At 42.6% G+C, this 26,466-nt stretch overlaps 1 protein-coding gene across 5 annotated transcripts in view; it reads right to left on the reverse strand.

Moving 5' to 3' along the window:
- Positions 1-990: 990 nt before the first annotated feature.
- The window catches only part of ARHGAP8 (Rho GTPase activating protein 8), a 126,391-nt gene continuing 100,915 nt past the window's right edge, over positions 991-26,466 (reverse strand). For all 5 annotated transcript variants that reach the window (XM_040439146.1, XM_040439148.1, XM_040439147.1 and 2 more), the window contains 4 exons: positions 14,246-14,323; positions 9,988-10,116; positions 9,444-9,547; positions 991-1,235 (listed from right to left, as the gene is read on the reverse strand). In XM_040439146.1, the coding sequence (XP_040295080.1) occupies positions 1,038-1,235; positions 9,444-9,547; positions 9,988-10,116; positions 14,246-14,323 (509 nt within the window). In that variant the 3' untranslated portion in view covers positions 991-1,037. The remainder of the gene's footprint in view (positions 1,236-9,443; positions 9,548-9,987; positions 10,117-14,245; positions 14,324-26,466) is intronic.

The raw sequence follows: 26,466 nt of genomic DNA on the forward strand, positions 1-26,466 counted from the left end.
AGCAATTCTGGAGCATCTATTCTTATGACTCTGTTTTGTGCCATTCCTTTATTATTCCTAGTAGAAGTTATGAATAAATTGCTAACGGCTTTCTATGAAGGTTCGGATGGGTATTCCCAGTTGGGGGTGTGTCCTTGCACAGTCTGACACTATCCAATAAGTGCTTTCACAGTGTCAAACTGTGCAGGGACACCCCTCCAACTGGTAACACCCATCTGGACCTTCACTGCAACCTGCTAGTAATTCATTCATAACTTCTAGCAGGAATAATAAAGGAATGGCACAACATAAAGTCTTAAGAAAAGATGCTCCAGAATTATTACAGTTGGTAAAACAGACAAGTGAGCATAGGTTACAGGTCCTCTTTAAATAAGTGGCGTCAGAAAAGATAATGGTCTGTCAAATTAATTTTTGGTCTAGAACTATCATGAGTAAAGGGCTTTCTGATAAAAAAGTTTTCTTACATAATAAAACATAAAACTAATAAAGTGAATTCTACATTTATTGTAGTTTTTATTTTTTGTGCACTACCACTTTTAGCATGCAGATGTCACTGTAGTAATCATCACAGATTTAATTGTAAGAAAAAACGTTTTATTCAGTGACGCACCGTATTAATAGCTTCAAATACTTTGTACAATTTAAAAAATAGATTCAAAATTATTTCACAAAAATGTGAACTGCCTCATTCATAGTCAATGAGCCTGATGTATAACACCTAGTGCAGACAGTGCAACCAATCTGATCACTTCCTGAATAGTTTGACCTGTGCTTGAAAATTTAAATGAAACTGTAACTGGTTGTAGAAGCAGTACTCTCCTTATTGACAGCTGTGCAATCTCAATAGGATATTCTGTAAAAATGACTATATATATATTTCCTTTAAATAAAATAATAAAATAATTTGTAACAGAATATCAGACATAAACATTCATTTGGTGACCTTTTGAGTGTCTTTTTTTGTAATTTTAAGACAAATAAAAGTTAATCTGTCTTGTGCGCTTGAAAAATTCTGTTAACTTTCTTAAAGGTGCAGTTCAGGGTAGAGTCTCTCCAGGGACTGTTCTGGAATTGAAGATTTTTGGATAGAATTCAATCATCAGTTCTGTAAACATGTTCACGGGAACCAGAGCATTGATTGAAGGTGCACCCTCCTGTGGCCACACTAAATTCACTCCAAATACACAGGCCAGGTTGGAAGCCGTCATCTTGTTGGAAATGTATTCCATAGAAACCTGCCATTAAATCAGGTGAAGGTCATTTCAAATTTGCCAAATAAAATGATAGAAGGAAAAGATAAGCAATGGAGAAGCTATTATCAAATGGAAAAATGCCGCCTCATGCGGACGATTCTCAGCATATTTGCCAGGTTGCGGCTGGATCTCCACCGGTCCCAATTATAGTTAATGGGCCCAGATGGAGACGTTCAAGCAGAGAGATGTGACAGTAGATGGTATACAGAAATTCAAAAAAGAGATGATTAATAATTTTGGAGCATGGGGAAAGGAAATAATGTCACAAAAAGAAAAAAGAAAAATTCCAAAAGAGATGTAGCGGATAACAATAACAAGGTATTTAGCTGGCAAAGAAAGGTTGAGGGGATGCGCCATCTTCACTCATTACTCGGTATGTAGTTATGTGTAGTTACACCATTTTATTACTGCCTATATTTCTAACTATTAGGTTGTAGTAACTATAAGTTAGGCCTCATGCACACGGCTGTTGTGCGGCCGTTCCGTGCATTGGGGACCGCAATTTGCTGTCCCCAATGCACAGGCAACGTCCGTGCGGTGGCCGGGATGGATCGAGATCCATTCAACCTGAATGGGTCCGTGATCCGTCTGCACCACAAAAAAATAGAACATGTTCTATTTTTTTGCTGTGCAGAGGCACGGACAGAATCTGTGATCTATAGGCTTTAGCAGGCTCGGACTAGCCCACAGGGGAACAGGGAAATCCCTGGTGCGCCCTTGAGAAAGGTGGGCTACAAGTCCACCAGCAGAGCATCTCAAAAACCTACATCAATATAAAAAACTGGGTAGACTATCCAGTTTATTATTATAGACGCATTGGAAGGTTAAGATGGCCTCTAAGAATAGAGGCAGGCCGACCAGTATCGTCTCTTCCCTGAAACCCACCTTTTGAAGTTGTTGCAGGGACGCCCATAATCAATAATTTTGTAGCGTCTTGTTGCTGTCTGCCTCTGTGTGGGCCGTCCTAGGCATCCCAGTCCGACACTGGGCTTTAGGGATAAGATGCAATATTGGAGTATCCATATTGGTTTTGATTTACAGACTAAATTGGAGTGGCTTCCGTTGGTGCTTTATATTTGATCCGGCTACTATTATTATGAAATGTAAAGGTTTTTTTTGAAAAAATATTTGTGTTTGTATATTTTATGCAGAAAAAAACCCTGCTATAAAAAGTATAGCTAAAATGGATACCTAGATTTTTAAAATAAAAAATGTGTATGTTTGCATATTTTACACTCAAATTCCACTATACTATTGCTAAAACTAATAAAAATAAATAAATTAAAAAAAATATATATAAATATAATAATATCCAAAAGATGGCAGGGCAGCACTCCTCACTTCAAGTGATGCAAATGATTCAGGTGCCAGCGTTTTCCCCTGGGTCCTGGGGTCCAAACACAATCCAAATAAATGTAACGCAGCACTCCTTAGATAAAAAGTGAAAAAATACAAAATTTATTCAACACATGTTGATACAGGCAACGTTTCAGCTCTCTCACAGAGCCATTATCACTTGGCTTGATAATGGCTCTGTGAGAGAGCTGAAACATTGCCTGTATCAACATGTGTTGAATACATTTAGTATTTTTTCACTTTTTATCTAAGGAGTGCTGCGTTACATTTATTTGGAATAAATATAATAATATATTTTTTTAAGAACAAAAAGGGGAGGGGAATTTGTATGGGTGTGTATGTAGTCTTTTATACTATTGTCAATTATTTCTTTATTTTTTACTTTTTATTTATCTATTTTTAATCCGTTCCTGCCACAGTTAGGGCAGTAAAGGGTTCATTCAGAGTCTACAGCCAGCAGGTGGCGCTCTTACTTAAAGAAAAAGCACTCCCTGCCGGCTTTTACATTTAACACTGTCATAGATTCTTATAGCAGTATGCTGCAAGGATCTATCACAGCCTGACCACGCCTGCTGACTGGGAGTTCTCCCTGTGACCACAGCTGTCCAAAGACAGCGCAGTCACAGCGATCTGAAGCGGCACAGACTGTGACATCACTGGTCTAAGGAAGAGGCCACAGCACCCACTGGAGCACTGTGGCCTCTTCGAACAGCTGGCTGGCAGGGATGCTGGGACACAGACCTTCTCTAATCAGATACTGATGACTTATCATGAGGACATTTTACTCCTGGAAAACTCTTTTAAAGAACAAATGCTAGCTTCAATAGAAAAGTAGTAGAAGACCTAGGGCAGGGTTTTAATTTTATGGCTGATTGAAGACTTTATTATTATTATTTTATGCACTTATATAACGCTACTTTAATCCACAGCACTTTACAGACATTGGCATCACTCTGTCCCCAATGAGGGCTCACAATCTAAGGTCCCTATCAGTATATCTTTGGAGTGTGGGAGGAAACCGGAGTACCTGGAGGAAACCCACACAAACACAGGGGGAACATACAAACTCCATGCAGATGTTGTCCTTGGCCGGATTCCAACCAAAGACCCCAGTGCGGCAAGGCTCCAGTACTAACCACTGAGCAAGGGAACATCATTACATTTGGAGCAAGAGAAATGTCCTTATTTATATGAGGACACCAATAAAATGGAGCACATTGTGCATCCCAAGTCGAAACCCTTGGCTCCAAGAAGTCGTAAAATGCATTAAATTTACTACGCATTATTTTTAGCTTATAAAGTTATAATATGGCAGCCATTAGGTGTACCTAGCATATCTAGTGAGGAGAGCCAAATTGATTCATAAATAAATCTCATCCTCCCCTTTTTCATGTGCAAATTGTGTTGCTCTCCTTTGACAATGTATGGAAAAATGTTAACTTTCAACACCTTTCGATTCCATGACTGTCTGTTATTTTAGCACACGTTCTTTGACATGGATATTTCAGTATAATTGGTGAGATCTATATTTCCTGTTTGCATAATGGATTCCACAATAATAATTCCATTCTGCCCGCGTGATTATAAATGTAATGATTTTAATTTGTCACGCAGGGAATTGCTAATATCATCTTTCTAATTGACTAATCAGATTTATGAACACATCAAGACAAACATTTGTAGAGTTATGTTCCTGAGGCAGCATCCTGCAATCTTGATAGCGAGCGAGGACAATCCCAGGTATTAATGTACGGTGTGCTCTGTCCATAATGCAATGCTCTGCTGGTTAATTACTGGGAAGGTTATGTAGCACCTCCGCACACCTCATTACCGCCTCAAGTACCAGCCTCTTAACAAGTACATTGAGATGATGCATTTACTGTTCAGCACATGATACTCGCTGTGCAGGGTCCATAGCTGATAGGACTGATTGTTCTTCAAGCACTGGTTTCCTCCGGGTACTCCCACAACACCAAAGACATACTGATAGGGAACTTAGATTGTGAGCCCCATTGGGGACAGCATGATGCTAATGCCTGTAAAGCTCTGCGGAATATGTCATCGCTATATAAGTGCGTAAAATAAATAAAATGAAGTGACACCATGGCGTTAACTCCTTTTATTGCATGTACTTTTAAAAACTGTTGCCTCTGGGAATCCCTGCAATACTGAAAGCGAGGGGTCCCAGAATCCCATCTGTGAAGATGGTCCACCATTCCATTCAATTCAATGAAACGGATCACGGTCTACATCAGCCCCATAGAAATGGATGGACCGGTGAACTAACATACGCATTCATAGAGAAGGCCTGTTGTTCTCTGGTTCACAAGGGAGTTCCAATGGTGGGACCTGCTGCAATCCGATATTTATAACCTATCCTGTGGATGTGTTCAATTATTTTTGTGGGATATTCCCTTTCAGGGGGTGGTCTCATCATTGGTGGATAATCATTTTTGTATTTTACCCATTAAAGGGGTTGTCTCGCTTCAGCAAATAGCATGTAGAGGAAATAGAAGGCACATACTAATGTATTATTATCCGTATTGCTTCCTTTGCTGGCTGGATTCATTTTTACATCACAATATGTAATGCTCATTTTCATGATTACTACCACCATTCAACCCAGCTCTGGTGCTCGTGCTTGCACGCTATAGAAAAAAGCGCCGGCCTCTCTGGTGGCCGGGACCATGGTAGCTCACATAGGCTAGTGCTTTTTCCTATAGTGTGCAATCATAACCACCACTGCTGGATTGCAGGGTGGTCGTAACCATGGAAACAATCAGTGTCTAATGTGATGAAAAAATGAATCCAGCCAGCAAAGGAAGCAATATGTACAATCACGATACATTAGTAAGTGCCTTGTATTTACTTCCTCTGCATAATAAATGCTATTTGCTGAAGTGAGACACAATCAGTTTTGGCCTTAAGGGCTTTGTGACAATTGTGACACTATGGGGGAAATTAATGATTCCTCCTACACCTGTTATTGGAGTAGAAAAGTCTCAAATCCACAGATTTGTGACTTTTCACTGCCATTGTGACTTTTCTAGTTGTGGCATTTTATGCTGCCCTTGCCAATTTTGCGAAAAGAGGGCTTGGCGAGAGTGGAGTATGAGCCCTGCACATTCATCATTATTTACGCCAGAAACTGGTGTTAATAAAGGCTGAAATCTACAGCAGATCCAAGCTGACGTAGATTTAATGCCGATGAATGGACTGACGATGGAGCCATATCAGTTATGACATAAATGACCTGGATCCTCCGGCAATGAAGGCCCCATCAAGACAGGCACAGCAGACACCATCTTGATGAATCAGGAGATTTGTACTTTATTCGAGTTGTACATTTTGGGCGATATATTTTGTTTCTATTTGCTATTTTTGCAAATGGCTGTGAGCTGAGGAGAGTGTCACAGCCAGAGAGAAAAAACAGCTCACCTTGAGATGGCCCTTGAGAAACACGGCCGTCTACTCCTCCCTGTACCGATGCTACTAATTAGCATACAGGCCGGCAAAAGAGAACAGAGCAGCTGATTTGATTTTTTTTTTATTAGAGCAGGGACATCTACTGATCATGCCCTACACTGCCAGGTACTAATATTGTTATGTCAGGACCAGTGAAAGGTCCTCTTTAACAAGCAATTTACAAAAATTGCAATTTTCCAAAATGGCTCTCAAGACAGTTATACCTTACAAAATAGTTAATAATTAACATTTTACATATGTCCATACATATGGTGTTCCTAGGGTCCACTGGTACTGGTTTCCGAAATGAAGGAGCACTTAGTGGATTTTGGAGCCTCTGTGTTTTTCACACACCATTTCAAGCTTGCAGAGGCCTAGAGGTGCCAAAACATAGGGAAACCACCAAAACGTCCCCATTTTGCAAACCGCACCCTTCAAGGAATTCACCAAGGTGGGGGGGAATTTTGACATGTGCATAATTGGTATCACCAGTCTGTAACAATGCGATCTATTAAATGATCACATTTATCATCCCAAAAAATGGTATAAAAAGCTATCAAAAAGCCACACTAAATGGTACTAATAAAAACTACATCTTGTCCTGCAAAAAACAAACTGTCTCGATGGAAAAATAAATGTTATGTGTCAGAATATGGCAATGCAATATACAAATGATTTTTAATTTAAAAAAATTTATTTTATGATGCAAAAATAGTAAAACATAAAAAACTATATAAATGTGGTATTGTTGTAATTATATTATTTACCCTGCATGGTGAATCCTATAACACAATTTTTAGAAATGCTATTTTTACTTGGCTATCCTGCTTCCAAAAAAAAAAGGAATAAAAAAAATTATCAAAATTGTTAGATGTGCCTCAAAATGGCAGTAATAAAAACTACAACTGGTCCAATAAAAATCAAGCACTCATAGAGCTTGGTCAATGTAAAACATAAAAAATGTATGTTTCTTAGAAGATCCCAACACAAAATAGGATTTAAAAAAAGATTTTATAGTGTAAAATTAATAAAACATAAACAATATAAATTTAGTATTTTTGTAATATTAATGAGCAGAATAATGTTTTTATATTATTTAACAAACACAGTAAACTACTGAAAAAATTTAAAAAAATCAAGAGATCAAAAAGACAGGTGTACGCCATCATGATATCAATGTAAACTGTAGCCTGCCCTGCAAGAAACAATCCATCACACAGCTGCCTCAACTGGTTCTTAAAATATGGCAACATAAAATACAAATTTTTTTTTTTGTTCCTTTATTATGCAAAGGTAATACAACATAAAAATGTTATAGAAATTTGGTTTTGCCATAATTATATCAGCATAAAGAATGTGATTAAAAGTGTTATCAGAGACTGGAAATGCCCTCCCATACACCCGGGCCCCTCCCACTGATTCTACTTATCTGGCTCACCGCGTCGCTCCTGGTCCCCACACTGACGCAGCTGCTTCTTCCCGTGCGTGGATGAAAACATACTGTGTCGGGGGGAGGCAGTGATGGGGACGAGCCTCCCTAGCCTCACCCCCGACACCAGATTTTTTCATCCGCATATGGGAAGAAGCAGCAGCGGCAGTGCGGGGAACAGGAACGGCGCGGGGAGCCAGGTAAATAGAATCAGTGGGAGGGGCCCAGGCGTATAAGGGGCATTTCCAGCCTTGAGTAACCCCTTTAAGGAGTGTATTCCACTATGCAATCAGACAAACAATTGTCGGAAAGAAAGCCCTCTTCCTGGCAAGTGCCTGCTCGTCAACGGAAGAGACTTCTGCTATTGAAGTGGCCCAGAGGGACACTACCACTCCTACATTCCTATTGCTAGCCTGTTTGCTATTGTATTGGTTTGCACCACCAACTGTACCACCAAAGTGGCATTCCTACACTCAGAGAACCGATGGCCCTGGGGGCTGCCCGTCGCACTATTACATGCAGCAAGCCGTCTCCTCCACAGTATGAGGAGGAACAAACTCTAATGCTATCGTTCATCTCCATACTGAATCAAGCAGGGGCATAACTACAGTTTTGGGATGATCTCCATTTCTGCTGGAGGTGAAAACTTAGTCAGGACTCTACCCTCTAAAGCAGGGATACCCAACCTGTGGCCCTCCAGCTGTTGCAAAACTATAACTCCCAGCATGCCCGGACAGCCTAAACCTATCAGCTTACAGCAGGGCATGAAGGGAGTTGTAGTTTTACAACAGCTGGAGGGCCACAGGTTGAGCATCCCTGCTCTTAAGGAACAACTTTTAGCAAATGAAGCAGTGGAAAAATGGCCCAAAGGTCATTGAAAAGAGTTTAGGCAGAAATCCTTCTGTCATGTGTGGGGGGCCTGGTTTGATGCTTTCTCTGGGGCCCTTACATCTTTATGTACGCCACTGCCAGCAAGCTATGATTTTTAAACCTGCTGAAAGATTCTTAATGCTGATGAACAAGCTCTTGCTCATTCATCAGATAATCAGCAACAGTATTATACAGGCAGATCTCCGCTAATGATTATTCCTACGAACGCTTGTTAGCAATGATCAGCCCAACAAGCTTAACATGCCAATTATACCATATAGTGAACCCCATGAAAATAAAAAATCACTGGCAGAATTGCAATTTTTTGGGAACCTCACCAAAAAAAGTTAATAAAACGTGATCAATATTATTTTTGTGGTTCTTACATTTTTGTAAAACTTTTTATGCCTTTTATTACTGTAATTTTCGGTCCCCTTAGGGTACTTGAACATGCGTTCTTCTGATTGCTTGTCACATAGACCGCAATACCATACAGACCACAATAGAATACTATTGCAGTGTATGGAATTTTAAGGGGCTACCTGAGAAGCTGTGCCTCGTGCATGGGTTTTCAGGCGGTTAGCCATGACAACCCTGAGAACTTTCTCAAGGCCCCAGGCAAACGTGACTGTTTGTCATGGTGCATGCAGCTGTTAACAAGGGTCAAACATCTTATTTTAATTCTAACCAATGTTGCATATAGAAGAGAGGGGGTCTCATTGCAAATATCTAAATGGGCACCTCACTATAATTACAGATTTTTTTACCCAGAACAAAAAGGTCTGGTACTTGTTTCTTCCTTCACTGATCCTTGAAGCAATTCCCTACCATTTTGTTAGCAAACAATGTTGTTCCTCTGGAGAGGGTAATCCTGCACTGGTGGTTTCCACCCAAAATAAAAGGGAAGGAGACTAACCAAGGCTGGGCTCTCTCTCCACACGAGTCCCATAACAGACGTATGGTATACTACTATGGTACATACATTCTAGCTTTTCACTTTGAACTTGTCACAGCCCCCAGACCGATATGATCTGTTCTGAGTATCTGTCCTGAAGCTGTGAGGAACTCACCATGTTTAGAAAGCACATGAGATATTTGAGGACGGCATAGTTGTGCTCTGGGAGTTGGTGAACAATCTGTTTACAGATGTTGGCACGCAAGATGCTCTCCACACCTGGAAGAGAAATCTGTGAATGCTACACAAGGGAGACATTATTGATATATACAATATTTAATAGATAAGATGATCTTAATAAAATATAGAATAAGTACGGTAAATGTTAATATAAGAAATGTATTGTATCTTTTTAGGGAACGTGTCATTGTTTCCCACTTCCAGAAGTTAGTAGTCTCCAATTCCATACCTGTAGGTTCAAATACTTCCTCAGTCCATTGAAAATCTGTCTAGGGTAATACAGCAAATAGTAGATGTGGAAGGGAGAGGAGGGGGCTGTAGGTGCAGTTTCTCTCTGTCAAACAGCATGCTATGAGAGGGGCGAGGGAGCGAAGGTGGCTTGTTGGACACTACCACTGTGATGGGAGAGTTCTGTGTGGAGTATGACATGGGTAATGTGTACACACTACTCTAACTGACACCATGTTATTGGGACTTACTGGTGATTTCAAGGATAGTTTGGTAAGAGGTAAAAGTCAGCAGTGGTTCTGGGAGTTCCCGCAGAAAGGTCTTCAGAATACTGGCAGGGACATGCATATCTCCATAGTCATCAAAATTCACTGGTTTCCCTGTAGAATGACATGAATATATTGATTGGTTCCACTCATTAATATTTAGCTGCTCATCAAACAAAAGAAGTGCTGAGTTTTTGAGTTTTAGCTGAATCTGCAACATATAATTCAGGCTTTGAAATTATATAAGACTCAGGAACCACAGAGAAACTAATTGGAAAGCTTGTATGTTTGATGGTGTGTGCTTATTGCAACAATAATGTGTTTACAAGAAATGGGTGTGTTGTATCTATCTGTATACACACAGAAATTGTAAAATGTCATTAATACAGCACCCAGTGGTACAGAAATCCTAATAATTCAGCATGGATCACATAGTTTCAGGGCCCTAAACTGACTACTATAGACTTCTTCTGTAGCCTCATGCTTTTATGCCATGGTGCTTTAAAGAATGTTCCATATTTCTGCATAATTTTGACCTAAAACTACATCAGATTTTCACAGTCAAAGTTGAAAAGTAGATAAAGATAACCAAATCGAACAAGTGAGTCAAAAATATTAGACTTAGTCACTGATTATTGAGGAAAATGATCCAATATCACATGACTGTGAGTGGCAATCAGGTGTGAGTGGATGACCTGGTTAAGGCTGTTCTTCACAAAACATGTTTGTGGAAGTGTATCATGGCACGAAGAAGGGAGATTTCTGAGGACCTCAGAAGAAGAACTATTGATGCTCATCAGGCTCGAAAAGGTTACCAAACCATCTTTGATGAGTTTAGGTCCACCAATCCACAGTCAGACAGATTGTGTACAAATGGAGAAAATTCAAGACCATTGAGTGCTCAACCAACAAAGATTGCATGAAGAGCAAGGTGTGTAATAGTCCGCAAAGCCAGAAAGGAAACCAAGGTGACCTCTGAGGCCACCATCAGGAGGACATTGAACAATAATGGTGTGCATGGAAGGATTGTAAGATAAAAGCAGTTCCTCTTCATAAAGAACATTGCTGCTTATCTGGAGTTTGCTAAGAATCACCTGGACAAGTCAAAAGGCTACTCTACTGGGCAGATTGGCCATAGACCTTACAGGGAAATTTCCCGACAGGGCGATGCCAAGGGGGCCACCCAAGCTCTTTTCATGATTACCAGCAAGGTATATAAAGATCTGATGCTCTCAGCATTATTGATATAGGAGCATCAGCCACTTATGCACCTGGCCAGTGGCCACTGATCCCTCTTGAATTCAACTTTATTGCCATCCTCGGGATGATGATACAGTTTAATACTGTGGTGCAGACGGCAGAATTGTGTGCTACACTGTGGTATTTGGTGCTGCTGGGGGTCGTATTTTGTTCAGCACTACAGTATTATTGGCCCTACCTACTTCTGTCAGTTTGGACCAACCTACAATATGGGGCCACTTTTAGTTTTTTTTCCAGTGCCACTTTAAGTTCCCAATCCACCATTGCTACTGGTACATCGTTTGTGGCTGGATGAGACAATATATATATTTTTCTGGTTTAAATAAGACGTGTTATATTTGAAGAAAGGAAAACACAGCTTTCGAGCATAAAAACCTCATCCCATCCGTTAAACATCGTGGTAGTATCATCGTTTGAGTCTGTTTTGCTGCACCTGAGCCAGAATGGCTTGCCATCATTAACAGAACATTGAATTCTAAATTATACCAGCAAATTCAAAAAATCTTAGGACATCTGTCTGTGACCCGAATCTCAAGAGAACATGGGTTATGCAGCAAGACAACGATACTCAGCAACAAGTCATTATACCAAAGAATCATTGAAAAAGAATAAAGGTTAAAGTTTTGGAAAGGTCAAGTCAAAGTCCTGACCTTAAAAGGGTTGTCTGAGTGTTTTATACATATGACCTATCTTCAAGATACAAGCAGCCCCACAAATTAGTTGTTTGACGAGGCTGTGGTGCTCTGGTGAAGTGTTTAGTTGCTGTTGTTGCTGCACAAGGGAGTCATACCAGACACTGAAAGTAAAGGTTCACATACTTTTCCCACTCACAGACATGTGATATTGGATCATTTTCCTCAATAAATAAAGTCTAATATTTTTGACTAATTTGTTTCATTCGGTTATCTTTATCTACTTATAATATTGGAAAGGATGGGGCCCACGTAGAGATCCACACCCTCAATGAAGACACTTTGTCGGCGCAACTGAACGACCAGGCGGATAGGAATTAAAACCTCTATTTATTCAAGGATGACAACGCGTTTCGGAGCTTACAAAACTCCTTTTTCAAGTCTTATGTGCCTGTAGCAAGAAGTTGAAGAAGCGGAAGCGCTTCCTCCGATGCCAGGTAAGGTGCACCAAAATGCATTCCGTTCTGTTTGGTTGCGTCCCCATAGCGGACAGAAAAACGCTGCAAGCAGCGTTTTTCTGTCCCCATTGACTTACATTGTGTGTCAGGACGGATCCGTTTTCTCTGACACAATAGAAAACTGATCCGTCCCCCATTGACTTTCAACTGTGTTCATGATGGATCCGGCATGGCTATAGAAGACATTATACAACCGGATCCGTTCATGACGGATGGATGCGGTTGTATTATTGTAATGGAAGCGTTTTTGCAGATCTATGACGGATCCGCAAAAAACGCTAATGTGAAAGTAGCCTTAAGTATATATTGTAATGTTCTGCAGCAGCTGAGGTCTGTACTATGTTGTTCTGCAGCAGCTGAAATGTGAATCATCAGATTCTGCAGCAGCTGAGATGCATATTGTGATGTCCTGCAGCATCTAAGGTGTATATTGTGACATTCTACAGCAGCTGAGGTCTATACTATGTTGTTCTGCAGCAGCTGAGGTCTGTACTGTGTTGTTCTGCAGCAGCTGAAGTGTGAATCATCAGATTCTGCAGCAGCTAAGATACATATTGTGATGTCCTGCAGCATCTAAGGTGTATATTGTGACGTTCTACAGCAGCTGAGGTCTGTACTATGTTGTTCTACAGCAGCTGAGATGTGTATCATCAGATTCTGCAGCAACTAAGGTATATATTGTGATGTCCTTAAGCAGCTAAGGTGTATATTTTGATGTTCTGCAGCAGCTGAAGTGTGAATCATCAGATTCTGCAGCAGCTAAGATACATATTGTGATGTCCTGCAGCATCTAAGGTGTATATTGTGACAGTCTACAGCAGCTGAGGTCTATACTATGTTGTTCTGCAGCAGCTGATGTCTGTACTATGTTGTTCTGCAGCAGCTGAGGTGTCTATCATCAGATTCTGCAGCAGCTAAGGTATATATTGTGATGTCTTTCAGCAGCTAAGGTGTATATTGTGATGTTCTGCAGCAGCTGAGGTCTGTACTATGTTGTTCTGCAGCAGCTGCAGTGTGTATCATTAGATTCTGCAGCACCTAAGGTGTATATTGTGATGCTCTGCAGCAGCTGAGGTGTGTATTATGCGCTAAAGCAGCTGGTCAGAGTATTGCATCATACACACTCATGTCAGTCAATCAGTTTTACACAGTAGAAGGAACTTCCTATGAAAGCTGTGTGTTATAAACTGCTTCTGGGGGAAGACATAAGCGCTACTTGTGTAGTGCCACTCATCTTAGTACAATCGTCATGTTCTGACATCGAATTGTGATGTTCAAATATTATTTGCTGACAAGTGTTATAATATATTAATTTATATACTATAACTCGCCATACATATTTTAGCAGAGTAATGAGCCCCAATGGGTTCGGAGCAGCAATCGATATTGGCACATCAGGACATACTTTACTAAAAATGGGCAATGCTGGGAATATAAAATATAATTTCTAGTGGCCCGTAATAATCTTTGCGTTCGTGACATTTCACCTGTCATTACAGGAAAGAAGGGACTGTTGTCAGGAGGGAGGACAATTTATTATCCCACGATATGCACCGTGTCCCCCATATAGTGGGGGAGGAGAAGGGGCAGAGCTGTATTTCATAGACTCCTCTATAAAAGCTGATGACTAATGTCTCATATAGGAAACAACATTGCCCTGAAAATTCCTGCTTCTGTCTCCCTAGCGGCCTCAATACATCTCCCGTTAACGTGACACAGAGATTACAAATGGCTTTATGTTTAACTAATTAAATGAGCGGCCACTGCAGATAGATTCAGTATCACCGAGACGCTTCGCTCCACTGATCGCAGATTGCTTTGGGGAGCACTCACCGAGATTATAAAGCTTCTGGATTTCCTTGATGATGTGAACGGAAACTGATCTTCGAAAGAGTCCTTCTGTCCGCAGCCCTGGAAGATTGAAGTAAGGACGTTAGTGGTGTACATGATGGGGCCCCTGGAGGAAGGGACCCCTGACCATTGGGATGAGGACCTCTTCAAGGATCCTTTCTTCACAGGTGATACTAACAAGCTGATGGGACAAAAAGGCACCAAGTCCTAGGTTGTGCCTACCAGCACCAGATGGCATGCCTCTCAAACACTGAACACCTATTTGAGGTACATTTGTAAGCCCTGCCCAGGAATGCCCATAAGGGTCCATTGCAATACACCCGGCCGGCACCCCCATAGAAATGCCTATTCTTGTCCGCAATTGCGGACAAGAATAGGACATGTTCTATTTTTTTTCGGAGCCGTGGACCGGAAGATCGGCGGAGCGCTTCGGAAATGCAGATGCAGACAGCACACTATATGCTGTCCGCATCCATTCCGTCCCCATAGAGAATGAATGGGTCCGCACCCGTTCCGCACAATTGCGGAGCGGATGCGGACCACAATTGCGGACGTGTGAATGAAGCCTGAAACCTCTAAAATCTGAGATGGGACTATCCCTATAAAGTCAAGAAGATTGGAAACAACCACTATGGCAACCAGTACAACTAGCATGGATAGTGATAGTTACTCAGCTTCCCACAGACCATGAATGGCAATATCAATCTGTTTTGAGGTCCCACTCTACATTGCCTGTTTAAGTGTCAGTCTTCACTGAGTTTTTGCATTCCAACCATGAACCAAGAGTTTCAGGCTAAGCAGTTTTAATGGTCCAACCTACAAATTAGAATAAATACTCTGACACTGTGAAATCATTCTCCAAGGTAATAGATACAACCTACTGCCTCGGAGAATGAAAACACGCATGTGTCAATTTATTCATGCATTTCCAGAAGAAATAACGGAATGGGGCACAATGCAGAGTTCTAAGAAAAAAGGCTCCAGAATTGTTATTTCATGGAGAATTCAGGTATATCCTAAGACAGGGATGTCAGGAGAGTACACAGGTTCTCTGGAGCATCTACTCTAGGATCTGCCATCTCTTTATTACTCTTGATAGAAGCTATGAATTAATTACTAGCAATTTTTAATTAAGGTCCAGATAGGTGTTACCAATTTGAGGGGTGTCCCTGCACAGTCTGACACCAGTAACACTGACCCGATAGAATCAGACTGTGCAGGGACACCACTCAGATGGTAACACCCATCTGGACCTTCACTGCAAGCTGCTAGCAATTCCTTCATAGGTTCTAGCAGGAATAATAAAGAAACAGTACAACACAGAGTCATACGAATGCATCCTCCAGAATCATTACCTGGGGAATGCAAGAAGTTAAGACATTTCAGGAGGGTAGACTTGTTTTCTTTAAATGTATCCTAGTGAATAGGCAAAGGGTTTGGATAGTAATGAAAATAGTTCTTTTAATCCCTATGAATTTAATGACCTTATTTTTTTCCTTATACTGAATAACAGGGGAAAAAAACATTGATATCGGTGTTGTTACTCAATTAAATCATGTGGGGACGGTGTTGAGACTGCAGTAGTAAAAGGAGACAGGCTTTAACCTGTTCCCGAAGCAGCGCTGTAAAAACACGTCGCTCCGGTTTGGGCTTTAAGTCGGAGCGACATGTTTAAACGCTCTTTGCTTAAATCCATGCCCCTGCATGCACAGTACATGTTTTTAATATGCACAGTCACATTTAATTAATGAGCAATAATGATTATATGAAATATACATGACTAGGGTATTGTCGAATCGCTCTCTCCCTCCTAGCTACTGACACCCTCCCCCACGACTTAATCCCAAGAAAGACACTTCAGCCAAAGGTGGATTTAGTTGGCCCCAGCAGCCATTTTATTAACAAAAACAACATAAATAACATAAATACTATAAATAACATATAACATCCCCAAAGGCCTTCTTTCCTTAAAGCTAGAGTTGAGCGAACACCTAGATGTTCGGGTTCGGGGAGTTCGGCCGAACTTTAAAAATAAGTCAATGGGGACCCGAACTTCACTTTATTATTTTCCGTTATAACATGGTTATAACGGAAAATAATAGTATTAGCTTTTTCAGATCTGCATTGATTACTACAAAAAAAAAAAACTGTGCGGCCAAAATACTTATTACACCCCTAGGACACCTGCCAGCTTGCAAAAAAAATTCATTTTTGTAGTTTTTTGTATTTTTGGTAAATATATGCAAACTACATAGGTGTAATTGTATCCCCTAAATACAGTACAATATGTGAGGAAAAAACAATGTTAAAATTACTTCAATGTGCAATACTGTTAATGAGTTATTCTTTGATAAAGTCACACATACCAGATTTCTAAAATCTGGCTTGGTCATTAAGGCCTTTTCAGGCCTGGTCATTAAAGGGTTAAAGCATATGATCTCTGTTGGCCTGAACCTTAACCATCCCTTTCCAGCCATATTCACAATGCTTGTTCATGTCGTAAAGGGTCATTAAGCTGTTACTGCTGGAGCCATTAATGTCCCCATTTGCATACGTTTTAATGGAAATTTATTAAGTGTTTATTTAATTAGTGCATAAAAATGCAAATAGCTCAACTATAATGCAAATCAAAAGACAAATGGGGATAATGAGAGTGGCAGAATGAGGTTTTTCTTCTAGAATGTCAGTGTATTGTACAGTAGATATTCATTGGATTTGTCAGAGCTGAAAGAAACCTTTCCAATGTCCCCAAATGTGATAAAATAATAGAGCAACATGTACTCAACACTTACTCACCCATCATCTCCAGCTAGTGATCACCAGTCTGTGTGGTTTAATATAAGAACTGTGAAAGAGTCCCACCACACAAAAACAAAAGTTTTAGATTTTAGAAAAACAGACTTTTCAAAAATGAAATTAGTCATAAATGAGTCCTTATCAGACTGGAACGGATTACATGGAGTCCAGGAGAAATGGGACTACTTAAAAGGTGCATTATTGAAGGCAACAGAAAATTGCATTAGACTTGTCAGTAAAAGAAAAAAAAGGAAGAGACCACTGTGGTACTCAGCAGAAGTGGCCCAAATCATTAAAAATAAAAAGCTAGCATTTTGTAATTATAAAAAAAACCAGAGCAATGAAGATAAGGAAATCTACAAGATTAGGCAGAGAGAGGCCAAGCAAGTTATAAGAACTTCTAAAGCGCAGGCAGAAGAAAAACTAGCTCAGTCTATGAAAAAAGGGGATAAGACATTCTTCAGATATATAAATGAAAAAAGGAAATTAAAACAAGGAATAACTAAATTTAAAAACAAAGGACGGAAGGTATGTAGAAGAGAATAAAGGGCTAGCCGACTGCCTTAATGAATACTTCTGTTCAGTTTTTACAAAAGAAAAAGGAGAAGGACCTCCACTAGAAAGGATGACTAATAAATCATTTGATGCATGTATCTTTACAGAGGAAGATGTTCTAAGTTTGCTGTCTAAGGTGAAGACAAATAAGTCACAGGGGCCTGATGAGATACACCCAAAATTATTAAAAGAGCTTAGTGGTGAGCTGGCAAAACCGCTAACAGATTTATTTAACCAATCATTAGTAACAGGAGTCGTCCCGGAAGATTGGAAATTGGCAAATGTCGTGCCCATTCACAAGAAAGGTAGTAGGGAGGAATCGAGCAACTATAGACCAGTGAGTCTGACATCAATAGTAGGCAAATTAATGGAAACCCTATTAAAGGATAGGATTGTGGAACATCTAAAATCCCATGGATTGCAAGATGAAAAACAACATGGGTTTACTTCAGGGAGATCATGTCAAACAAATCTTATAGATTGTTTTGACTGGGTGACTAAAATAATAGACGGTGGAGGTGCAGTAGACATCGCATATCTAGATTTTAGTAAGGCTTTTGACACTGTCCCACATAGAAGACTTATCAATAAACTGCAGTCATTGAGCATGGACTCCCATATTGTTGAGTGGATTAGGCAGTGGCTGAGTGACAGACAACAGAGGGTTGTAGTCAATGGAGAACATTCAAAACAAGGTAATGTTACCAGTGGGGTTCCACAGGGATCTGTACTGGGACCAATTTTGTTTAATATCTTCATAAGTGATATTGCAAAAGGCCTCGATGGGAAGGTGTGTCTTTTTGCTGATGACACAAAGATATGTAACAGGGTTGATGTTCCTGGAGGGAAACGTCAAATGGAAAAGGATTTAGGAAAACTAGAAGAATGGTCAGAACTCTGGCAACTGAAATTTAATGTGGATAAGTGCAAGATAATGCACCTGGGGCGTAAAAACCCAAGGGCAGAATATAGAATATTTGACACAGTCCTGACCTCAGTATCTGAGGAAAGGGATTTAGGAGTAATTATTTCAGAAGACTTAAAGGTGGGAAGACAATGTAATAGGGCAGCACGAAATGCCAGCAGAATGCTTGGCTGTATAGGGAGAGGTATAAGCAGTAGAAAGAGTGAAGTGCTTATGCCGCTGTACAGAACACTGGTGAGACCTCACTTGGAGTATTGTGCGCAGTACTGGAGGCCATATCTCCAGAAGGATATAGATACTCTAGAGAGAGTTCAGAGAAGAGCTACTAAACTAGTACATGGATTGCAGGATAAAACTTACCAGGAAAGGTTAAAGGACCTTAACATGTATAGCTTGGAAGAAAGAAGAGACAGAGGGGATATGATAGAAACTTTTAAATACATAAAGGGAATCAACTCGGTAAAGGAGGAGAGCATATTTAAAAGAAGAAAAACTACCACAAGAGGACACAGTTTTAAATTAGAGGGGCAAAGGTTTAAAAGTAATATAAGGAAGTATTACTTTACTGAGAGAGTAGTGGATGCATGGAATAGCCTTCCTGCAGAAGTGGTAGCTGCAAATACAGTAAAGGGGTTTAAGCGTGCATGGGATAGGCATATGGCTATCCTTCATATAAGATAGGGCCAGGGGCTATCCATAGTATTCAGATATATTGGGCAGACTAGATGGACCAAATGGTTCTTATCTGCCGACACATTCTATGTTTCTATGTTTCTATGCACCTCAGGTTGCAGCAGTCACGTAGCAATATATGGCACGTAACCACTGCAAACACTCATTGGCTTCAGTAGTATACGAAACCACTGAGGTCAGTGATTGGCTGAAGTGATCATTTGCCATATATGGCTACATCACTGCTGCAACCTATTAACAGAAACCGAAGGTGAAGACCGAAGCTGTAGTGCTAGGGGACTACGTGGTGAGTATTGTACAGTCGTGGCCAAAAGTTTTGAGAATTACATAAATATTGGAAATTGGAAAAGTTGCTGCTTAAGTTTTTATAATAGCAATTTGCATATACTCCAGAATGTTATGAAGAGTGATCAGATGAATTGCATAGTCCTTCTTTGCCATGAAAATTAACTTAATCCCAAAAAAACCTTTCCACTGCATTTCATTGCTGTCATTAAAGGACCTGCTGAGATCATTTCAGTAATCGTCTTGTTAACTCAGGTGAGAATGTTGACGAGCACAAGGCTGGAGATCATTATGTCAGGCTGATTGGGTTAAAATGGCAGACTTGACATGTTAAAAGGAGGGTGATGCTTGAAATCATTATTCTTCCATTGTTAACCATGGTGACCTGCAAAGAAACGCGTGCAGCCATCATTGCATTGCATAAAAATGGCTTCACAGGCAAGGATATTGTGGCTACTAAGATTGCACCTCAATCAACAATTTATAGGATCATCAAGAACTTCAAGTAAAGAGGTTCAATTCTTGTTGAGAAGGCTTCAGGGCGTCCAAGAAAGTCCAGCAAGCGCCAGGATCGTCTCCTAAAGAGGATTCAGCTGCGGGATCGGAGTGCCACCAGTGCAGAGCTTGCTCAGGAATGGCGAAGACTTTTGGAAGATGGCCTGGTGTCAAGAAGGGCAGCAAACAAGCCACTTCTCTCCAAAAAAAACATCAGGGACAGATTGATCTTCTGCAGAAAGTATGGCGAATGGACTGCTGAGGACTGGGGCAAAGTCATATTCTCCGATGAAGCCTCTTTCCGATTGTTTGGGGCATCTGGAAAAAGGCTTGTCCGGAGAAGAAAAGGTGAGTGCTACCATCAGTCCTGTGTCATGCCAACAGTAAAGCATCCTGAGACCATTCATGTGTGGGGTTGCTTCTTATCCAAGGGAGTGGGCTCACTCACAATTTTGCCCAAAAACACAGCCATGAATAAAGAATGGTACCAAAACACCCTCCAACAGCAACTTCTTCCAACAATCCAACAACAGTTTGGTGAAGAACAATGCATTTTCCAGCACGATGGAGCACCGTGCCATAAGGCAAAAGTGATAACTAAGTGGCTCGGGGACCAAAACGTTGACATTTTGGGTCCATGGCCTGGAAACTCCCCAGATCTTAATCCCATTGAGAACTTGTGGTCAATCCTCAAGAGGCGAGTGGACAAACAAAAACCCACTAATTCTGACAAACTCCAAGAAGTGATTATGACAGAATGGGTTGCTATCAGTCAGGAATTGGCCCAAAAGTTGATTGAGAGCATGCCCAGTCGAATTGCAGAGGTCCTGAAAAAGAAGGGCCAACACTGCAAATACTGACTCTTTGCATAAATGTCATGTAATTGTCAATAAAAGCCTTTGAAACGTATGAAGTGCGTGTAATTATATTTCACTACATCACAGAAACAACTGAAACAAAGATCTAAAAGCAGTTTAGCAGCAAACTTTGTGAAAACTAATATTTTTGTCATTCTCAAAACATTTGGCCACGACTGTATATATGATCTTTCATGATGTAGGTACATACCCCAGAAGTACTACTGCAAAGGGTTAACTAAAGCTAAAATAGTTAATGCAATTTCATTGAGTTCAAAGTTGTGATTTATTGTGCCTTATGTACGTAATAGGAATGGGGCAACCAAATGGTTAACAAATTGTGAGACTGGTTGGTTAGGAGTAGCCTAGTCTGAGAAGAGCATGGGAGAAGACCTGTGTGTGAAAGCTCTTGCTATATACTGTAGGCTCAAGCTCAGAGAACCTTTGCCTCTGGGACTTTAGCTGCCAGAGAAGCAACTTCCTTACCAGAGTACACTTAAGAACAGGAGATAAGAAGGTCCAGAACAAGAGATGAGTGAACCAGTCAAGATTCGTTTTGGGTCCGGTTCGCCGAATTTTTGAAAAAGTTTGGTTCGGGCCGAACCGAAGTTGCTCCAATTGCCCTGAAAGTTGGTATATAACCCCTCTAGCCTCCTAGGAGATTTTGTCATATCTCTTAGTTTATTTTTTACTAAAACATTTTTCCCTCCCAAGCTCTGTCATGCAATGACAGCAATAGTAAATGATGTCTGAGTGACACTGACATAGCTTTGGGTAAACAGTGTTAATTGATGGTGTTAACATACAGTGGGAGACATTTATCAATGTTCTTATGCCACAATTATGGAGTAAAAAAGTTACACGTTATGGCACACGGCATCTGTGCACCATAATTAGCGACTTTTTGACGTTTTCTGCACTTTTCTGAAGTGCTGAGGAAATGGGGAGTGGCTTAGCTGAAGGGGCGTGGCTTCGCACCACCCAGCACATTAACTATAACTTTTGCCTGAAAGTTATAGATGAAGTCTACACCATGCTGTAGTTGGCATAGACTGGCGCACAGGTCAGAGGTGCGCTTGATTTATTAATAATGATGAGCGGCAGGGGTCATATTCGAATTCGTGATATTTTGCAAATATTTTGTAGAATATTCGTCGAATATTTGCGAATTCGAATATTTGTTATATTCTACATTCTTTTTTTTTTTACTCTAAAATCGGCAAGGTAATGATCGCGTGGGTCAAAACATAATACAGGCGTGGGTCAAAAACGAAAATATAGCACTATAGAATATAGTGCTATATATTCGTTTTTAGAATATTTGTCATTTTTTCCATCTGAACACAGGATTCCTTCCTGGTTCTTGCTTGTGGGCCAATGAGTCATCGACCCACAAGCAACTTAAATAGGGAGGAATCATGAATAGAGTTGAGCGAACACCTGGATGTTTGGGTTCGAGAAGTTCGGCCGAACTTCCCGGAAATGTTCGGGTTCGGGATCCGAACTTCGTCCCGAACCCCATTGAAGTCAATGGGGACCCGAACTTTTGGGCACTAAAAAGGCTGTAAAACAGCCCAGGAAAGAGCTAGAGGGCTGCAAAAGGCAGCAACATGTAGGTAAATCCCCTGCAAACAAATGTGGATAGGGAAATTAATTAAAATAAAAATTAAAAAAATTAAAATGAACCAATATCAATTGGACAGAGGTCCCATAGCAGAGAATCTGGCTTCACGTCAGCAGAGAATCAGTCTCTTCATGCCATAGCAGAGAATCTGGCTTCATGTCAGCGCAGAATCAGTCTTCATGTCATAGCAGAGAATCAGGCTTCACGTCACCCACCACTGGAACAGGCCACTGTCAAACATTTAGGCCCAGGCACCCAGGCAGAGGAGAGCGGTCCCGTAACAGAGAATCTGGCCTTATGTCAGCGCAGAATCTGTCTTCATGTCATAGCAGAGAATCAGGCTTCACGTCACCCACCACTGGAACAGGCCACTGTCAAACATTTAGGCCCAGGCACCCAGGCAGAGGAGAGAGGTCCCGTAACAGAGAATCTGGCCTTATGTCAGCGCAGAATCTGTATTCATGTCATAGCAGAGAATCAGGATTCACGTCACCCACCACTGGAACAGGCCACTGTCAAACATTTAGGCCCAGGCACCCAGGCAGAGGAGAGAGGTCCCGTAACAGAGAATCTGGCCTTATGTCAGCGCAGAATCTGTCTTCATGTCATAGCAGAGAAACAGGCTTCACGTCACCCACCACTGGAACAGGCCACTGTCACACATTTAGGCCCCGGCACCCAGACAGAGGAGAGCGGTCCCGTAACAGAGAATCTGGCCTTATGTCAGCGCAGAATCTGTATTCATGTCATAGCAGAGAATCAGGCTTCACGTCACCCACCACTGGAACAGGCCACTGTCAAACATTTAGGCCCCGGCACCCAGGCAGAGGAGAGAGGTCCCGTAACAGAGAATCTGGCCTTATGTCAGCGCAGAATCTGTCTTCATGTCATAGCAGAGAATCAGGCTTCACGTCACCCACCACTGGAACAGGCCACTGTCACACATTTAGGCCCCGGCACCCAGACAGAGGAGAGGTTCATTCAACTTTGGGTTGCCCCGCAATATAATGGTAAAATTAAATTAAAAATAGTATTGAATGAGGAAGTGCCCTGGAGTAGAATAATATATTGTTAAGGGGAGGTAGTTAAAATCTAATCTGCACAAGGGATGGATAGGTCCTGTGGGATCCATGCCTGGTTCATTTTTATGAACGTCAGCTTGTCCACATTGGCTGTAGACAGGCGGCTGCGTTTGTCTGTAATGACGCCCCCTGCCGTGCTGAATACACGTTCAGACAAAACGCTGGCCGCCGGGCAGGCCAGCACCTCCAAGGCACAAAAGGCTAGCTCTGGCCACGTGGACAATTTGGAGACCCAGAAGTTGAATGGGGCCGAACCATCAGTCAGTACGTGGAGGGGTGTGCACAGGTACTGTTCCACCATGTTAGTGAAATGTTGCCTCCTGCTAACACGTTCCGTATCAGGTGGTGGTGCAGTTAGCTGTGGCGTGGTGACAAAACTTTTCCACATCTCTGCCATGCTAACCCTGCCCTCAGAGGAGCTGGCCGTGACACAGCTGCGTTGGCGACCTCTTGCTCCTCCTCTGCCTTCGCCTTGGGCTTCCACTGGTTCCCCTGTGACATTTGGGAATGCTCTCAGTAGCGCGTCTACCAACGTGCGCTTGTAGTCGCGCATCTTCCTATTACGCTCCAGTGTGGGAAGTAAGGTGGGCACATTGTCTTTGTACCGGGGATCCAGCAGGGTGGCAACCCAGTAGTCCGCACACGTTAAAATGTGGGCAACTCTGCTGTCATTGCGCAGGCACTGCAGCATGTAGTCGCTCATGTGTGCCAGGCTGCCCAGAGGTAAGGACAAGCTGTCCTCTGTGGGAGGCGTATCGTCATCATCCTGTGTTTCCCCCCAGCCACGCACCAGTGATGGGCCCAAGCTGCTTTGGGTGCCACCCCGCTGTGAACATGCTTCATCCTCATCCTCCTCCACCTCCTCCTCATCCTCGTCCTCCTCGTCCTCCAGTAGTGGGCCCTGTCTGGCCACATTTGTACCTGGCCTCTGGTGTTGCAAAAAACCTCCCTCTGAGTCACTTCGAAGAGACTGGCCTGAAAGTGCTAAAAATGACCCCTCTTCCTCCTCTTCCTCCTGGGCCACCTCCTCTTCCATCATCGCCCTAAGTGTTTTCTCAAGGAGACATAGAAGTGGTATTGTAACGCTAATAACGGCGTCATCGCCACTGGCCATGTTGGTGGAGTACTCGAAACAGCGCAACAGGGCACACAGGTCTCGCATGGAGGCCCAGTCATTGGTGGTGAAGTGTGTCTGATCCGCAGTGCGACTGACCCGTGCGTGCTGCAGCTGAAACTCCACTATGGCCTACTGCTGCTCGCACAGTCTGTCCAGCATATGCAAGGTGGAGTTCCACCTGGTGGGTACGTCGCATATGAGGCGGTGAGCGGGAAGGCCGAAGTTACGCTGTAGCGCAGACAGGCGAGTGGCGGCAGGGTGTGAACGCCGGAAACGCGAACAGACGGCCCGCACTTTATGCAGCAGCTCTGACATGTCGGGGTAGTTGCGAATGAACTTCTGCACCACCAAATTCAGCACATGCGCCAGGCAAGGGATGTGCGTCAAACCGGCTAGTCCCAGAGCTGCAACGGAATTTCGCCCATTATCGCACACCACCAGGCCGGGCTTGAGGCTCACCGGCAGCAACCACTCGTCGGTCTGTTGTTCTATACCCCGCCACAACTCCTGTGCGGTGTGGGGCCTGTCCCCCAAACATATGAGTTTCAGAATGGCCTGCTGACGTTTACCCCGTGCTGTGCTGAAGTTGGTGGTGAAGGTGTGTGGCTGACTGGATGAGCAGGTGGAAGAAGAGGAGGAGGAAGCTGAGTAGGAGGAGGAGGAGACAGGAGGCAAAGAATGTTGCCCTGCGATCCTTGGTGGCGGAAGGACGTGCGCCAAACAGCTCTCCGCCTGGGGCCCAGCCGCCACTACATTTACCCAGTGTGCAGTTAGGGAGATATAGCGTCCCTGGCCGTGCTTACTGGTCCACGTATCTGTGGTTAGGTGGACCTTGCCACAGATGGCGTTGCGCAGTGCACACTTGATTTTATCGGACACTTGTTTGTGCAGGGAAGGCACGGCTCTCTTGGAGAAGTAGTGGCGGCTGGGAACAACATACTGTGGGACAGCAAGTGACATGAGCTGTTTGAAGCTGTGTGTGTCCACCAGCCTAAATGACAGCATTTCATAGGCCAGTAGTTTAGAAATGCTGGCATTCAGGGCCAGGGATCGAGGGTGGCTAGGTGGGAATTTACGCTTTCTCTCAAATGTTTGTGAGATGGAGAGCTGAACGCTGCCGTGTGACATGGTTGAGATGGTTGGTGACGCAGGTGGTGGTGTTGGTGGTACATCCCATGTTTGCTGGGCGGCAGGTGCCAACGTTCCTCCAGAGGCAGAGGAAGAGGCCGAGGCGGCGGCAGCAGCAGCAGAAGAGGCCGAGGCGGCGGCAGCAGCAGAAGAGGCCGAGGCGGCAGCAGCAGAAGAGGCAGCAGGGGGAGCCTGAGTGACTTCCTTGTTTTTAAGGTGTTTACTCCACTGCAGTTCATGCTTTGCATGCAGGTGCCTGGTCATGCAGGTTGTGCTAAGGTTCAGAACGTTAATGCCTCGCTTCAGGCTCTGATGGCACAGCGTGCAAACCACTCGGGTCTTGTCGTCAGCACATTGTTTGAATAAGTGCCATGCCAGGGAACTCCTTGAAGCTGCCTTTGGGGTGCTCGGTCCCAGATGGCGGCGGTCAGTAGCAGGCGGAGTCTCTTGGCGGCGGGTGTTCTGATTTTGCCCACTGCTCCCTCTTTTGCTACGCTGTTGGCTCGGTCTCACCACTGCCTCTTCCTCCGAACTGTGAAAGTCAGTGGCACGACCTTCATTCCATGTGGGGTCTAGGACCTCATCGTCCCCTGCATTTTCTTCCACCCAGTCTTGATCCCTGACCTCCTGTTCAGTCTGCACACTG

This window comes from Bufo bufo, chromosome 1 (genome assembly GCF_905171765.1).
Source record: "Bufo bufo chromosome 1, aBufBuf1.1, whole genome shotgun sequence".
NCBI lineage: Eukaryota > Metazoa > Chordata > Amphibia > Anura > Bufonidae > Bufo > Bufo bufo.